The sequence below is a fragment of the Carcharodon carcharias genome, chromosome 2 (assembly GCF_017639515.1).
Source record: "Carcharodon carcharias isolate sCarCar2 chromosome 2, sCarCar2.pri, whole genome shotgun sequence".
NCBI lineage: Eukaryota > Metazoa > Chordata > Chondrichthyes > Lamniformes > Lamnidae > Carcharodon > Carcharodon carcharias.
The window spans coordinates 222,859,979-222,876,931 of NC_054468.1; the positions used below are offsets into that span (position 1 = coordinate 222,859,979).

Genomic DNA, 16,953 nt, shown 5'->3' on the forward strand with positions numbered 1-16,953 from the left:
TAAAAGAGCAAGTTGGCTGGCAATTATTTTTTATTCATTCACAGGATGTGGGCTTCACTGGCTGGGCCAGCATTTATTGCCCATCCCTAGATGCCCTTGAGAAGGTGGTGGTGAGCTCCTGCTGTGGCAAGTAACTCACGTCCTGACTCCCCAAAGCCTGTCCACCATCTACAAGGCACAAGTCAGGAGTGTGATGGAATCTTCTCTACTTGCCTGGATGAGTGCAACTCCAGCAACACTCAAGAAGCTCAACGCCACAAAGGACAATTAGCCTGCTTGATTGGTACCCCATCCATCACTTTAAACATTCAGACCTTCCATCACCGATGCCACTGTGGCAGCAATGTGTATCATCTACAAGGTGCACTGTAGCAACTCACCAAAGCTTCTTTGACAGCACCTTCCAAGTCTGTGACCTAGAAGGACAAGGGCAGCAGATGCATGAGAACACCACCACCTGCCTGTCCCCTCCAAGCCACACACCTTGGAAATATATCGCCGTTCCTTCACTGTTGCGGGGTAAAAATCCTAGAACTCCCTTCAAGAAGACGGCTCACCACCACCTTCTCAAGAGCAATTAGGGATGGGCAACAAATGCTGGTCTAGCCAGCGACGCCCATATCCTGTGAAAAGAATACATTTTTTAAAAATCAGGAGGAATTGCTTCATATCCTAATTTTCCTTCCCCCCAACCTCCCATCTGCCAGTTTATGCTGGATTACTGGTGCAAATTATTGGGAAGGGAATTCAGTTTTAATGACTTTTACCAATAAATAGAGGTGACCAGACTTGAACGGCGTGTATTGTACGGTTGAATTAGTATCCAGGAGAATTGGTTTTACCTTTGTCTGGTTATCTCTCTCAAGAAATTGAATGGGTTGGATAACATCCAGAGATGGGGTAAATTGTACACAGCCTCTGAAGGGCAAAATGGGTTTTTCTAATTTTCTTAAACGTAACATGTTGAAGGACCGTTAAATTGCTCTGATTACACCACCAAGAAATGCATTTAGTGGGGCTGTTTTTTCAATATATGCAAAGGGTGTTAAATGAAAAGTAATATATAATCGCAAATATCCAGGGGTTGTGCATTGAAACGTTAACTCTTGTTTCTTTCTCCACAGATGCTGCCTGACCTGCTGAGTATTTCCAGCATTTTCTGTTTTTATTCCAGATTTCCAGGGCCTGCCGCACTTTGCTCTTCTGGCAAGAATTTTGTTTTTGCCTTTTTCAGTAAAGGTTTAAGTTGCTGCTTGTCATTGTCACCATGTCTACATTTCATGCTCCCCTTCCCCCCGTTTTTAAACTGAGTTTTATATAAGAGTCACATTCTGACTGGGTGAGTCACTAGTTACTGCTAATTATAACACTTATTTAAATAGTCCGTGTGAGAAACAAGCTGCACAGTAACTGTGCTTTTGAACGGTACTACAGAACCACTGATTGGGCTGTTTCAATCCAATGGTCTGAATAAAGCACATTTAAAAATCACAAGTCCTGTTTTAATTCTAGGGCAATAAAAATAGCATATTGACTGAAATTTAACTCTTCAATTCTAGTTAGCTGTGATTGGTTACTTTTGGTTCAACCAATTGGTTTGATGTTTTACTTTTTGTACACATTATATATATGTTTACTTAACTTCATGGTCTTAATGAACTTTATACATAGAATAACAGAACAGGCAGTGTGATATGGAAATAAATGAATTGAATTGAGTCCAAGATTAAATGTGATGCCATCCATTTACTCTCAAATGTTTCTAACTGGTTTGAAGGGTGGTTGGATAGGTGGAGTTGAAACAGAGAGGGTAGGGGTGTTGAAAGGAAATGGGCGCATCGGAAAGGAATGGGGGGTGCTGCTAAGGGGTGGAGGAGTTGGAAGGGGAGATTTGAAAGGAGTAGCAGGGAGTTGGAAGGAGGTGAGGGTAATTGGAAGGAGGTGAGGGTAATTGGAAGGGTGGGGGAATTGCAGGGGGTGGGGGAATTGGAAGGGGTGGGGGACTTGCAGGGGGTGGGGGTTATTGTGGCGGATAATTGGAAGGGGGGAATTGGAGTGTGGTGGGGGAAATGGAAGATGGGCCTTGGAAGGGAATGGGGAGTACTGGGGAAAGGGGTTGAGGTGGATAGAGTTATCCTATCCTTAAAAATATCTTTAAGGGAGTTTATAATTGACAGGATTAAAACGCAACTGAAGAATATGATGATGTTTTCGCAGAATTCACAACAAGGAGTTTTAATGCCTAAAATGAATTGAATAAATGCGCTCTTCCTGCCTAAAGGAAACAAATAGTTTTTTACTATTAAGAATTTAGCATGTTCACAAGGATAGAATGGCGGTTTGACAGACACCATTTATAGCCACGTTACTTTGAGTTCTGTACGTGATCTGGACAATTCCTTCTCTGACTACTTGCATGTTGAATGCATTTATAATCAATGTATTTTTGCATCATTCATTACAGTAAAATTATAGAGTGCTCACATTTGAATAGAAGAGAACAATAGTATAGATATAAATTAAAATCGCCTCTAAATTCTCCAAACAATGTGCCCAGTTTTAATACTAAGATAAAAGCAAAATACTGCGGATGCTGGAAATCTGGAACAAAAACAGAAAATGCTGGAAAAACTTGGCAGGTCTAACAGCAGCTGTGGAGAGAATGTTTCGAGTCCGTATGACTCTCCTTCAGAATCGTGTCGGAGAGAACAGCAGTACTTCTTCAAGGTAGGCATTTCTGGAAGAGAAGTGGCGGTGAATTAAACGTTAAGATAAAAGTAAAATACTGTGGATTAATGCTGATTAAGCACTTTACAGCCTTCCAGACTTAACACTGAGTTCAACAACTTCAGACCATGAACTTTCCCCCTCCATCCTCACCCCATTTTCCAATATTCATTTTTATTTTTTATCCGTTTATCTTTATTTAGTTTCATTTTTATTCATTGTTTTATTTCCACTTTTTATCCTATTTTCAATCTTTTTTCCCATCACCTCCCCCCACCCTCCCTCCCACAAGGGCCATCTGTCACTTGTTCATGTTTTTTCCAGAGTGCTTACCCTTGTCTTATTATCACATTCTACTTTCTTAATGCCACCATCAGCACCTCCTTTAGCCTGTACCACTACCAGTAACAGCTCCTTTGTCGTTTCGTTCATGACATCTTTGTCAATCTCTCCTTAGCCCCCACCTACCGCTGGCCTTCTATCCAGCTTCATCTGCTCCATCCCCCTTAAACAGTATAAATTTCATCACATTTTTACTTTTTAGCTCTGAAGAATCATATGGACTCGAAACGTTAACTGTTTTTCTCTCCACAGATGCTGTTAGACACACTGAGTTTTTCCAGCATTTTCTGTTTTTGCCCAGTTTTAATATTTATCTTGAGGAAAAAATAAATAGTTTGTGCAGCAGCCAGAGATTTCAGAAGTAAAAACTGAAAATGCTACAAACTTCACCAGCCTGAAATGTTAACCCAGTCTCTCTCCAGAGGTGTCTGACCTGCTGAGTATTTATAACATTTTCTGTTTTTATTCCATAGTTCCAGCATCTGCATTATTGTGCTTTTGCTTAGATTACTGGCATTTGCAACCACTTGAGAACAAGGCATTAAGCTGCCTGGACTGCAATTTCCCCACCCTAACAATGATCCTATGATCCTATTGTTACAGTGTGTAGCTATTGATATATGAATCCCACACTGTTCACTATTTTTAATAAAAGCACTGCACTGTTTAAAGTGAATTGTTCGGCACCTCAATTGAAATAGGATAGTGTGATGCATGTACAGAGAACAATGTAGGGACTTTTGGGTCTGTAGCCCATGATTTTCTGTTCATTCATTTTAATAGGTGGAAAACCATGGGCTGTGGGCTCAGAGATCCCTTGTAAAACCAGACTCTTACTGGTTGCCCCTATACTGGTGCTATTATATGTAGAGTTGTAATTTCAAGTCTCTTGCCTCTAGATTCTACCTTTTGATAACAGTATGAACACTTCTTATTCCCGTGAAGTTGCTATTTTATCAGCGATATTAACCCATTTAAAATTAGTGGGTTGATGCTTTCATTAAAATAGTGAAAACAACATTATTCCATCAGTTAAATATCTGCTGCATTTCAATTACTGCATTATTTCATAGGTACATCCTGACTTGGAGATATATATATTCCTTTGCTGTTGCTGGGTCAAAATCCTGGAACTCTCCTCCTAACAGCACTGTGGGTGTACCAATACCACATGGACTGCAGCGGTTCAAGAAGGCAGCTCACCACCACCTTCTCAAGGGCAACTAGGGATGGGCAATAAATGCTGGCCCGGCCAACAAAGCCCACATCCCGTGAATGAATAACATATGTATCCTAGGCATTATTAATAGGGGCATAAAGTATAAAAGCAAGAAAGTTATGTTAAGCTTGTATAGAACACTGGTTTTCATCAACTGGAGTATTGTGTCCAATTCTGGGCACCAGTTTAGGAAAGATGTGAAGGAATTGTAGAGTACAGAAAAGATTCTCAAAGATGGTTCCAAGGATGAGGAACTTCAGTTACGTAGATTGGAGAAATTCCTTGCAGAATGTTTGAGGAGATTTGATAGAGGTATTCAAAATCACAAGGGGTCTGGACAGAGGAGATAGGTAAAAGCTGTTCCCATTGGCGATAGGATCGAGAATAAGAGGGCACAGATTTAAAGGTAATTGACAAAAAATGCAATGGATACGTGAGGAGAAACTTTTTCACACAGTTGTGATCTGGAATGCACTGCCTGAGAGTGTGGTGGAGGCAGGTTCAGTAGAGGCACTCAAGAAGGAATTGGATTATCTGAAAAGGAAGAATGTCCAGGGTTACCGGGAGAAGGGCAAGGAGTGGCACTAGAGAAATTGTTCCTACAGAGAACCAGCACAGACACAAAGAGCTGAATGGCCTCTTGTTGTGCTGTGACAATTCTGTGATTCTGAATTCTCTGATACATAGGAAATGGTAGACAGGGAAAAAGACCAACATCCATCTTATTCATCTGCTATCATTCTGATTGTCACATGACAATGATAATATTGACTAATCATAGCAATCAATCTCTATTAGTCTACAGCAGATATGACACAAGGAAAACTCCAGAAAGGTTTGGGAATCATAGGTTCAACGTCACCTGTTCTTCCCAGCTATGCATCTTTTTCCACATCCTGTCTTAAATTACTCTTATACTGTACCCTAACACCTTAAGGTTTTAGTAGCAAAGTAGTTATGTTACTGGACTAGTAATCCAGGAATATAATCCAGCTTCACAAACTTAAATCCTATCATTGCAGCTGGGGAATTTGAATTCAGTTAATTAACTTTGTAATTTCAGATTAATTTAATATCAGTAATGGTGAAAATCTCAAAAGCCCATCTGGTTCACCAACATCCTTTGCAGAAGGAAATCTTCCATTCTGATCTGGTCTGGCCCACATGACTCCAGATCCACAGCAATGTGGTTGACTCTTAACTGCCCTCTGAAAAATGGCCTAGCAATTGGTACCCCAAAACCACTATGCTTGCAACAGCTCAAGGCAGCAGCTCACCAGCACCTTCTCAAGGGCATTTCATGAGGACTCGAAACGTCAACTCTTTTCTTCTCCGCCGATGCTGCCAGACCTGCTGAGTTTTTCCAGGTAATTCTGTTTTTGTTTAGTGATTAATAAATGCTGGCTTTGCCAACGATGCTGCCCACACTTTGTGACTGAATAAAAAATGTAATTTTCACTTCAATGAAGGAATGCTGCTTCCACCATCTCCCCTGGAGGCAGTTGCATTGATTCACCACTGTCTCATTCAAACATTTTCAGAGAATACATAGCTCAAAAAATGTAAGTATTTTTCTCCCTGTATTTTGATCATTCAGTCCCAAACTGGGTGGGGTCCTTCAGATGTGGGGTGATAAAATATTTATTCAATATACCTCTTGACTGGTCCAAAACAAGCCTGGGGCAAGATTTTTCTTTGGTCCCCAGACTTGTAAAAATCCACAATTTTAAATCACAAGGTTCTTGCAGGAAATGGAAAGAGAAACATGGCAGAAATACAGGTTGAGGGCTGAAGTGGGATGTCCTTCTGAACACTATTGGGGACAGCAGAGTTAGCTTTGCTACTCAATGTTCCATCCATGTTCTGTAACCTCAGACTTCTTAATGTTGGAACTAGGGGTAATTACTGGAATTGTTCACTTAAATCAGCAAAAGAAAAATACTGATATATAATTCAACATTGAGAACAATGTATAGACTTTATTTCTCAAAGCATCATGATTGCAGTAAGATACAAAAATTTATGATTTACAGTACTTAATTTGTCATTTTTGCATGAAGACAGTCCAAGGGTCAAATGGACCACAGATTCATCCAGCAGCCCCGATTGTGGGTCCAGTGAAATAACTACTTGAAGTTTTCATTTTCCAACAGCTTTTAATTGGAGCAAGGTGGGGGTATAATGTTGCCAATGCACTGATTAAAGACATGAGATAGAAATATGAGTGGAACTGAGCCAGGAGGAGTATAACAGTGAAAGCTATTTACAGCAGCCATTCCCAGAGTGGGCAGGAGGAAGGGATTGGGAGGATCTATCTGGTCACTTTGCATCTAAGACACATGGGGAAGATTTTCTCTGGTTGCTATTTCCAGTGAAGTGGTAAAGGCGTTCTTTTACGATGGCTGAATGTGAAATGGGAATTGAACAAAATGGTGTCCCTGCCAACACATTGGAGTCTTCCCCATGATCTTTATTTACAGGCTGCGCTGCGCACATACTGGTTTCAATCTGATTAAGCAGTGACGTTTCTTTGGGTACAATCTGTGTTGCCAGTAGGATTTTGGTAAAATATAACAGTGTGAGAGTGAATCGCTCGCACTGCACCCACCTGAGCTTTGAAAAGAGACATCCAGCAGATTCTATCCTTTGAAAGTTAGCTTGTACTTGAAAAGGGGCAAGTCTGTCACTGGCGATGATAGTGAGAGGAGCAGTTTAAAAATATCACACAACAGTTAAGAGTGTCAGCTTATATGCATTTTTTGCCTAATATATTGGAATCAATATGTTCACTAAACCTAGTGATAGCACTGAATCTGTTTCTGTCAAGGTCCTTAGCCTGACCCTGGACAGCGTCAGAAATCACTTCTGCTGCAGAAAGACTCAACAAATTGTTTAATTCACTTTCTCCATATGTCAAAAATTCTATTTCTCCAAACCCATGTGCTAGCTGAATATTTTTGTGCTGTATGCAAATATTAAATGAAGGCTATTTGAAGTGACAAATTGCAAAATCAAGATTTCTCAAGACCGTTTTCTATAAAATTGCTTTGCTTTTAAAGTAAAGTGTACAGTTAAAAGGGGAATAGTATCTATTTAAAATAAAATAAATACATTTAAATAGTTTAATCATGAATATGGGGAGTTCTCAGCTGACAGGAATCCAGCTCATATCACACTGGCAAGCCAGCAGGGGGAACGTTATCTCCGTACTGCATTCAGCCATTGGCAGATTACCCTGTCTAGTTAACATTCTGATGTGCTATTCTTTGCTAGAAAATTCAGGTCTCACAAAATTAATTTAAAAAGCGTTGAGTACGATTTTAAAAATAATTTATTCAGTGATTGCGCTAGGCTTTCTGAGACTGACCCTGTGTGCCAGGTTCCCCAGCCAGGGGAAGCAACCTCTCAGCATCTACCCTTAAGAATTTTATATGTTTCAATTAGATCACCTCTGACAAGGAATATATGAAAAGCATAAAAATTCCATAAGATTAACGTATAAAGGGGGGGGGGAAAAAATCAGTAACTTACGATTGAAATGCTTTCCAAGCGCATTAAGAGACAGGAGAAAGACATTCAACCCATCTTTCTCAATGCGATGGGCGGATGAGAAATTTTGTACCATGGGTACTTACCACAAAGTTTTACATTTTGACCTTCAAAACCTGTCTTATATCTGGAGAGTGCACTTTGAAGTAAGTTAACAGATGGGTGGTCACAGCTCAGTCGCTGGGGCAGGAAGAAATTTGCAGTGATTTAAGTGGACCTGGCAGCAGAAAAGTGAATCGTTTCCTCGGTGCAATTTTTTTCTACACCACACTGTGACCAAGGTGCTAAGTAGACTGGCAACAACCAATAGTGGCACAATGTGACAGCAAGATGATCAGTGTATCATTCCACCAAGAACATAGCGTAATGGTGTTCTCCTAGGAACACGATATCTTCTGCTTGCTATCTGTAGTGAAATTGTAAATAGTCAAAGGTTATGATGGATAGACTGGAAAGTGGAGTTGAAGCCACAATCAGATCACCCATGATCTTATCAAATGGCGGAGCAGGCTCAAGGTGCTGAATAGCCTACTCCTACTCATCATTCACATGTTCGATATAAAACATAATTACAATTTCACCATAAGTACTGGAGAGAGGAAGTCTTAAGCCACGAGTGTACCCAGTTGTAAACGCCCTTCTCCAAAATGTAGCCGTGCAAGATTGGTAAGTCGTGACCGACAGCAACACTACTGAAACGCCACTGCTGAAACCGGGTGGAATTGTTAATTACAAGGTTCACAGCCACTGCCCACCAACCACAGCCGATCTCTCAACCATCGACTTCCTCAGCAGCTGCAAGTAATTTCAGGGTCAAAGATTTCAGCTACTGTGGAAAGTATGTCACAGCAGGATACTGGCAGCCATCTTGTCTCTGAAAGCTGGCTGCCCCAGCATCGTATCCGCTGCAGATGGTTATAGTTTGGTGACATTCTCCTGAGGCTGAAATCCTTCCCTTTGCATTTTCTCCTTGTATTTCAAATAGTCTCTTCTTTTGTCAAAATATTTTATCTGATGAATAAAGAATAGAGTCAGTTAGAACTTAGCCAATGGCAATGTAGCTGATATGTTAAATAATAATAGGTGCTATTCTTTTATATTTGGCGAGAGAAGTGCTGATGTTACTCAGATCTTCTTCAGCAGGAACAGGGCTCCCCGTCATTACTGCCGAGCCTTATGCAGTGCTTTTTTTTCCCTTTATTCTTTCACTGGATGTGGGCATCACTGGCAAGGCCAGCATTTGTTGCCCATCCCTAATTGACCTTGAACTGAGTGGCTTGCTGGGTCATTTCAGAGGGCAGTTAAGAGTCAACCACATTGCTGTGGGTCTGGAGTCACCTGTAGACCAGACCGGGTAAGGATGGCAGATTTCCTTCCCTAAAGGGCATTAGTGAACCAGATGGGTTTTTACAATAATGGACAATGGTTTCATGGTCACCGTTTGAATCCGTGTCATGCAATGGCCTCGGCTTTTGGATTATTAGTCCAGTTATGATACTACTACTAACAACAACAACAACAACAACAACAACCCCCCCCCCCACCGGCGACCCAAATTGGTCCAGTTGGTAAACACCATACTCCTGCCACAACCATCACCACTGTGCACAAAGGTTCCTTTCCTTATGGAGAGCACAGGGCGGCATTTCAATCGTAAGTTACTGATCCCCCCCCCCCCCATATGTTAATCTTATGGCATTTTTATGCTTTCCATATATTCCTTGTCAGAGGTGATCTAATTGAAACATATAAAATTCTTAAGGGTAGATGCTGAGAGGTTGCTTCCCCTGGCTGGGGAACCTGGCACACAGGGTCAATCTCAGAAAAAGGAGTCGTCCCTTTAGGAATGGGGGAGTGAGAAAAATCTCGGAGTTATGAATCTTCGGAATTTTCTACCCTAAGGGGCTGTGGACGCTCAGGCGATGAGTACGTTCAAGACAGGGATCGACAGATTTTTGGGTACTGAAGGAATTCAGGGATATGGGGATAGTGTGGGAAAGTGTTGTTGAGGTGGAACATCAGCCATGATCTTGCCGAACGGTGGAGCAGGCTCAAAGGACCAAATGACCTAATCCAGCTGCTATTTCTTATATTCTTATGGTTTGTCACACACGTGGTGCTGCTGGCTATGCCGCAATTGTGAGTGTCACTTCTGGAAAGCAATAAAATCTCTCTCCAATTTTTCTGCTCTTCTCTCTGCCCCCCAAACAATCCCAGCCCTGGCAGTGCGGGTGAAACAGTCTCCTCAGTTATGCCACGAACAAGATTTCAGGCCCAACCCTAACCTTGGAGGGTTAAAGCTCTGGCATCACAGCACCACCTACTGGCTAACAACTTTTAACAGGGAAATTTAATTTTTACCAAAACAGGTAGCAAACTCATCAGGTCAAAGTAAATGGGATTGTACTTTTAATAACTATAGTACCATGATCCATAACAAGTATGGTAAAATACTGAATTCACATCCTAGGTGTTAAATATTTGACTAAAAAAATAGAAAATCTGAAGTAAAATTTGAAAATGTTGCAGACGTATGTGGTTATGTACTTCCAGCATTTCTTCTTACACAAAATATTTAATTACTTCTAATAAAATGGGTCCATTAGGGCAGGCCTGTCCGACTTTTGTCAGAATGACTGAATAGAAGAGCATCATGTAGCTTCAGGCTCTTGTGTATAGATTAAACCCATGTTCCTGTCAATCTGCATACATCTCAAGTCGCTAACAGATTTAGGTTTTATTCCCCCTGTGAGGCGTCAGTGCTAAAAATAGCCCTTAAAGCAGAGTAGTGCAGAAATCTTGATGTAGAAATGTTGCAGTGAAGCGAGAGTAGGTTTGTTCCAGTTGGATGCGTTAAGATTGGCTGAATCCTAAGCCTTAAACACCTTGTGCCATTATTTAAAAGGGAAGCAAGACCTCAATTTTAATACTCACCCATTGCTGTGGGCAGCTGCTCTCAAATACTGTTCTTAACTTCTGACACTCCGAAGAATCCTTATTATTCTCATCCAGACATTGCCAGTACTTATCCCTCGCTCCCCAACAGGTCTTCCTCTCCTCTGCTGTTGGAGCAGTCATTCTTCCTGGGAAATGATTACTGTATATCCACATTAATTTATATAAGTTAAGGCTTTCTCAAGTGTCTCTGAGGACCTTTATTAATACACTGGCAGAGATCAAATACAGCTCTTTTTCACTCATTCACAAGATGTAGGCATCACTAGCAAGGCCAGCATTTATTGCCCATCCCCAATTGCTCTTGAGAAGGTGATGGTGAGCTGCCTTCTTGAATACAACTAAGTGGATTGCTAGGACATTTCGGAGGGCACATAAGGCTTATTGATGTGAGCTTTTTACTTCAGGCTTATTTAATTTAAATTCTTGAATAAGTGTGGTGGGATTTGAACTCATGTATTTGGATCATTGGCTGGATTTCCAGTGCAGTGACATAACCACTATGCCACCGCACCCCATATGCTATGCATACATCAGTTTAATTCTTCATGCGATGTGGCCGTTACCCAGCCCTAAATGCCTTTGAACTGAGTGGCTTGCTTGACCAGTTATCCACATTGCTGAGGATCTGATAAGTAGGCCACACCAGGTAAGGATAGCAGAGTTCCTAAAGGGCATTAGTGAACCTGATGGGTTTTTACGTAGTCACCATTACTGGGATTAGATTTATCGTTCAAATTTATTAATTGAATTTGAATTCCACCAGCTGCCGTGGTAGGATTTGAACCCCTCTCCCCAGTAAATTAGTCTGGGCCTCTCGATCACTAGTCCAGTGACATTACCACTACGCCACTTTCACCCCAGTATCAATCCAGCAGTATGAGCTAACACAGGGCTATATGTGATGCAGTTAAAATATCTCACTGCGTCAATGGCACAAACCAAATTTTTATGGTGCAAAGATTTTCTATTAAATAAAACTCTTTTCCACCTCATTTGTTTTCCCCAGTCATACGGACTTGAAACGTTAACTCTGTCTTTCTCTCCACAGATGCTGTCAGGCCCGCTGAGGTTTTCCAACATTTTCTGTTTTTGTTTCAGATTTCCAACATCCGCAGTATTTTGCTTTTATCATTTGTTTTCCTCTTCTCTCCACCTTCCCTGAAGCACCTTCCCCTTTCAGTGATTCCCAAACATGAGTGTTCTCACATGCGGAGTGTGAAAAGTGAAGGCTACCCACTTCAACAAGAGGACAGGGAAGGAGGGGGGGGGGGGGGGGGGGGGAAGCAAGGATGATTGGGCAAGTCAGATCCAAACCAAATCACATGCATGTAACTGGATGTTCCATGCAGTAACGGGGAGTTGTCAAACAGCCTTGTCGGATCAAATGTCTTCCTTAAGCGGTGTTTGCAAAGAAAGGGAAAATGCTTTTTAATTCAGCAGAGAAAAAAAAAGGGGAAGAAAATTGTCGAGACAGAAGCTTTTAAAAAAAAAATAAGATAAACCGCACACCTGCCTGTCCAATGGGATGATAGCTTCCATTATCTGCTAATCCACAAATTATTTTTATTTGGGGGGAGGGGAGGGGGAAGCAAGTGAGCAGCTTTACCAGAGAAACTTTAGACCTGAGAGTCACACAGAATCCTTGAGGTTATATGAAAAGCTGCCTCCTCCCCCAGTTCTCCAGCCAAAGGCAGGTCCTTGGCAACTACTCAACCAACCTGCAAAATCTGGGGGCTGGGAAGTGAATCCTAGGGTCACCTGGGGTGGACGTGCGGATATTTTATTATTTTTTTTTTGCAAGAGAAGGAGATAGTTTTATTGCTGCAATAATTCTTCTTAATTCCCAGACACAGAGATTCGGGGGCGGTTTACGGGGGACACAAGTTGCGGCCCTTGTGTTTTGGGGTGACGGGGGCTCCGATTCAATTTAACGGTCGCCATCACCGGGGAATTGTGACGATGTGAGGGTCCTTGAACCAAGCATAACAGCGAATAGAATGTTATCCATTTCACAATTACTTTTTACCTCAAGGCTCCTCCCGCTTCCACCACCTTCACTCCCCTCTAGGCTAAAAATGGCGGCGTCTCACCGGTCGAACATGTTCGGAACTGATGGCCAGGGGGACGCGGGGTCGATGGGAGGAATTTACGTCATGGACGAAGCAGTTCCGGTTACCTTGGAACGTCACGTGAGGCGTCGACATTTTTCATCAAGGCATAATAGTCCAGGAGATTTCTGATCACTTGGATTACTAGTGCCTTTGACCATGAACTAGGCACATCAAAATATTATAGCTCATATTGTTGCTAGAAAATTACTGACACTACTAATGACTCCAATTCGTGAATTACAAGTTCAGATATGATTGTTTCATGTTGATTCATAATTTTCAATAGAGATTAGTGACCTACTGCATGGTGATCACAAGATGGACAACAAATGAATGAGATTATTTGCCCCATTTTAGTTTGTCTATTCAAAATAAAAGACCTATATTTCCCCACCACCTCATCTAACTTACTAGTAAGTTGAGTGCATTTTAACTCCGCCACCCTATATGGGTGAAAGTAGAGCACCGAGATTAATTAGCAGAGGCTTCCTGGGATGACAGTGTAATCATGCATTAATGATGATTTAAAGCACCGCGCTGCCTTGTGAGGGAAGGAGCTATTCTAGCTAAAAATAAAAGCAAAATACTGCAGATGCTGGAGATCTGCAATAAAAACAGAAAATGCTTGAAAAACTCAGCAGGTCTGGCAGCATCTGTCCAGAGAGAAACAGAGTTAACACGTTTCTAGTCTTAGCTCTTCCACCATCATCATCAAAAAAGTCACTAGTTCTGCTGTTGGCCATGGCTCGTAACCCTGAACATGGGACCCTTACCTCTGAATTTAGATAACTTGACTTAAAGGCATACTTGTATCGGGGCTGCTCGTTTGAAAATAAAGCAGCGCTTAAGTACAAGGCAGTTTTGACAGCATTCAAAAACCAAAAGAACAGGTTAACATTTTTTGGTGTCCTGGTATCATGGAATATGTGCAAAACATCACGAAATCAACCCATCCTAATTTAGTCCACCCGAAAACCTGAGACTACTTGTTGGATGGTCCCCTTGCAGACCAAAAGGAGGAGTAATTAATTTTAGTACTGACTCAGTGAGGGCCCTGCAGGCCCGGGTTAATGAGCCTCGCTTTCCAGAAACTTTGCTGAGCCATTTCCTATTTCATTTCTGTTTTATACAGGGAAACATTGGCATTGCCCCGAGGAATTAGAGTTATAATGCAATACGATGGCACATTATACAAAGCAATTTTATATTTTCATTACACAGATGGTGATTTATTTCTTCATGTAGATTAGTAGTGTAGTAATTAATAGCTGCCACAGGGTTGCAAGGAAGAGCATTTGAAGTCAGGGCGCTGAACTGATTTAAGATAGTAGCAAGATGTTTATAATGGGAGTAGAGAATGGATGGTATTCAGAAAGAATGTGATTACCAAATGGTGTCCTTCATCCAAATCCGTTTGGTAATCTTGTGACTCTTTGATTTGGATCAAATTTAGTGTGTAGACTTCTCTAATTATTAGATGGTTGCAAATAATTTGCAAAAATATGACTATTAACATAAATTGTCACCATGAAGCACTGCCTACTTTTGATAATAAAAGCTATCCTTAAACCTGACTATTTTAACACACTCCTGGTTGGCTTCCCATGTTCTACCCTCTGTAAACCCTGACGCTCATGTCTTAACCAGCACGGTAGCCCAGAAATGAAATAGGAAATGGCTCAGCAAAGTTTCTGGAAAGCAACTGTGGTGCACTGGTGATATCACTAGACTAGCAATCAGGAGGCCTAGATTAATGTTCTAGGGACTAAGGGTTCAAATCCCACTATAGCAGCTGGTGGAACTTGAATTCAACTAATCATTTGAAATTGAAAAGCTAGTCTCAATAATGGTAACCACAAAACCATTGCTATAACAACCCATCTGGTTCACTAATGCCCTTTAGGGAGGATAATCTACCATCCTGATCCTGTATGTGACTCCAGAACCACAGCAATTTTGACTCTTAGCTGCCCTCTGAAGTGATGAGGTAAGCCACTCAGTTAAAGGCCATTTAAGGATGGGTAACAAATACTGGCCCTTGAAAGAATAAATTTTTTTTAAAATCCCCCATCACCCTGTGCTTGCTGACTCACCTCCTAGGAGAAAAAAATAAACAGTAAAAACTGAGAAATAAGAATACTGGGTCTGAACTGTTTTTGCCTTCTGGGTTGGCTGCAGTTTGAGCAGTGCCTTGATTTTAAGATTCTCATTCTTGTTTACAGATGCCTCTATGGCCTCTCCCCTCTCTATCTCTGTAATCTCCTCCCGCACTACCGTACTCTGACGTATCAGCCCTCCTCCACCATCACCACCCAAAATTCTCTGGTTCTGCTGTTGGTCATGACTCATAACCCTGAACATAAGACCCTTACCTGGGCCAGCTTTCAGTAAAACACACCTCTTTGGGTCATCTGCCCTATTATTTATTTACATGGCTCAGTGTCAAATTTGATTTGATAATGCTGCTGTGAAGCGCCTGGGGGCAGTTTACTCCAAAATTAAATGCACAATATAAATGCAAGTTGTTGAAAGGAAAATTGATGAAGTGAGCCCAAAGACCATCAGAGGGAGCTCTTGGTGTGGAGAGATTTTTAACCACTCCAAATCTCAATTTAAAGCTAAATGTTTCTGACCAATTTTATGTGTTAAAAACCTAAAGCACTTTGCTTCTAAGACATTGACTGTTCAATATCATTTTAAGAGACAATAAATGTTAAGTATTATACAATCTGTGATAAGCTAATAATTCTTTGGCAGGTATGAACTATCTTTGTGTGCGCGGAGTCAATTTGACTGAGTTTTGAATCCCAATTAGATATGGTAGTGGAGCGAAATGACACAATGGTTTGATTTCTCAAACACTCTCTTTGACTTCCCCACATTTTCCCATAAGTCAAACTAGAGTTCTGAAATCTGAAACCTGTTGACATAAAACGCAAAGCCCCATCCTCGTCAAGCTTTGCTGCAGGCCAGCATGAAAGGAAGAAATCACAACCGGTCCTGATCCTGATCCTCACCTGACTCTCTACACACAATCTTCCAAAATTCGGATATAAACGGAAACTGGTTTTGGTTGAGTAGTAGCTATATCAATGGATTGTACGTAATTGGCTGTAAAGCAGTTCGAGAAGTTGTGAAAAGTGCTGTATTAATAGCCGGGGGGGGGGGGTGGGTGGAGGTGATGGCATAGTGATATTGTCACTGGTCTAGTAATCCATTGACCCAGGGTAATGCTCTGAGGACCCAGGTTTGAATCCCACCACAGCAGATGGAGGAATTTGAATTCAATAAAAATCTAGAATTAAATGATAACCATTGTTGTAAAAACCCATCTGGTTCACCAAGGATATCTGTCATCCTTACCTGGTCTGGCCTACATGTGACTCCAGACCCACAGCAATGTGGTTGACTTTGAAATGGCCTAGCAAGCCCCTTAGTTGTAATAAACCACTACAAAGGAACAAAAAAAAGAGTGAAACCTGACATTGACCTAGGTACTGGAAACAACAACAGCACTTGCATCCTTGTCAACCCTGCAAAGTCCTCCTTACTAACATCCAGGGTGGGGGCTAGTGTCAAAATTGGGAGAGCTGTCTCACAGACTAGTTAAGCAACATAGTCACCCTTACAGATAATGTCCCAGACTCCACCATCACCATCCCTGGCTTAGTCCTGTTCCACTGGCAGGACAGGCCCAGCAGAGGTGGTGGCACAGTGATATACAATGAGGAGGGAGTTGCCCTGGGAATCCTCAACATTGACTCCAGACCCCATGAAGTCTCATGGCATCAGGTCAAACATGGGCAAAGAAACCTCCTGCTGATTACCACATACCACCCTCCCTCAGCTGATGAATCAGTGCTCCTCCATGTTGAACATCACTTGGAGGAAGCACTCAGGTAGCAGGTGGCAAGGATGCAGAATGTCCTCTGGGTGGGGGTCCATCACCGAGAGTGGCTCAGTAGCACATAGCTGCTAGACTGGATCTGTGGCAGGTAGTGAGGGGAAAAACATACTTAACCTCATCCTCACCAACTTGCCTGCCAC

At 41.7% G+C, this 16,953-nt stretch overlaps 1 protein-coding gene across 3 annotated transcripts; it reads right to left on the reverse strand.

The window, feature by feature from the left end:
- Window positions 1–6,247: 6,247 nt before the first annotated feature.
- Window positions 6,248–12,927, reverse strand: LOC121275275 (cytochrome c oxidase assembly factor 6 homolog). 3 transcript variants are annotated; one of them, XM_041182716.1, is made up of 3 exons: window positions 12,822–12,927; window positions 10,772–10,934; window positions 6,248–8,848 (listed from the first exon to the last, which is right to left on the reverse strand). In XM_041182716.1, the coding sequence occupies exons 2-3, from the start codon at window positions 10,913–10,915 to the stop codon at window positions 8,753–8,755; spliced, it is 240 nt and encodes a 79-aa protein (XP_041038650.1). In that variant the 5' UTR covers window positions 10,916–10,934; window positions 12,822–12,927; the 3' UTR covers window positions 6,248–8,752. The 3 variants fall into 3 exon arrangements, with proteins under 3 accessions (XP_041038650.1, XP_041038652.1, XP_041038651.1); XM_041182718.1 differs by having other exon boundaries at window positions 10,772–10,920; window positions 12,822–12,921; XM_041182717.1 differs by having other exon boundaries at window positions 12,815–12,911.
- Window positions 12,928–16,953: the final 4,026 nt, after the last annotated feature.

Bases quoted from the DNA above. Each gene is read 5' to 3' on its own strand.
- LOC121275275 (XM_041182716.1), bottom strand. From the start codon at position 10,915: ATGACTGCTCCAACAGCAGAGGAGAGGAAGACCTGTTGGGGAGCGAGG. The intron at 8,849-10,771 runs GTGAGTATTAAA...TTTATTCATCAG, and splicing joins GCAGCTGCCCACAGCAATGG to ATAAAATATTTTGACAAAAG.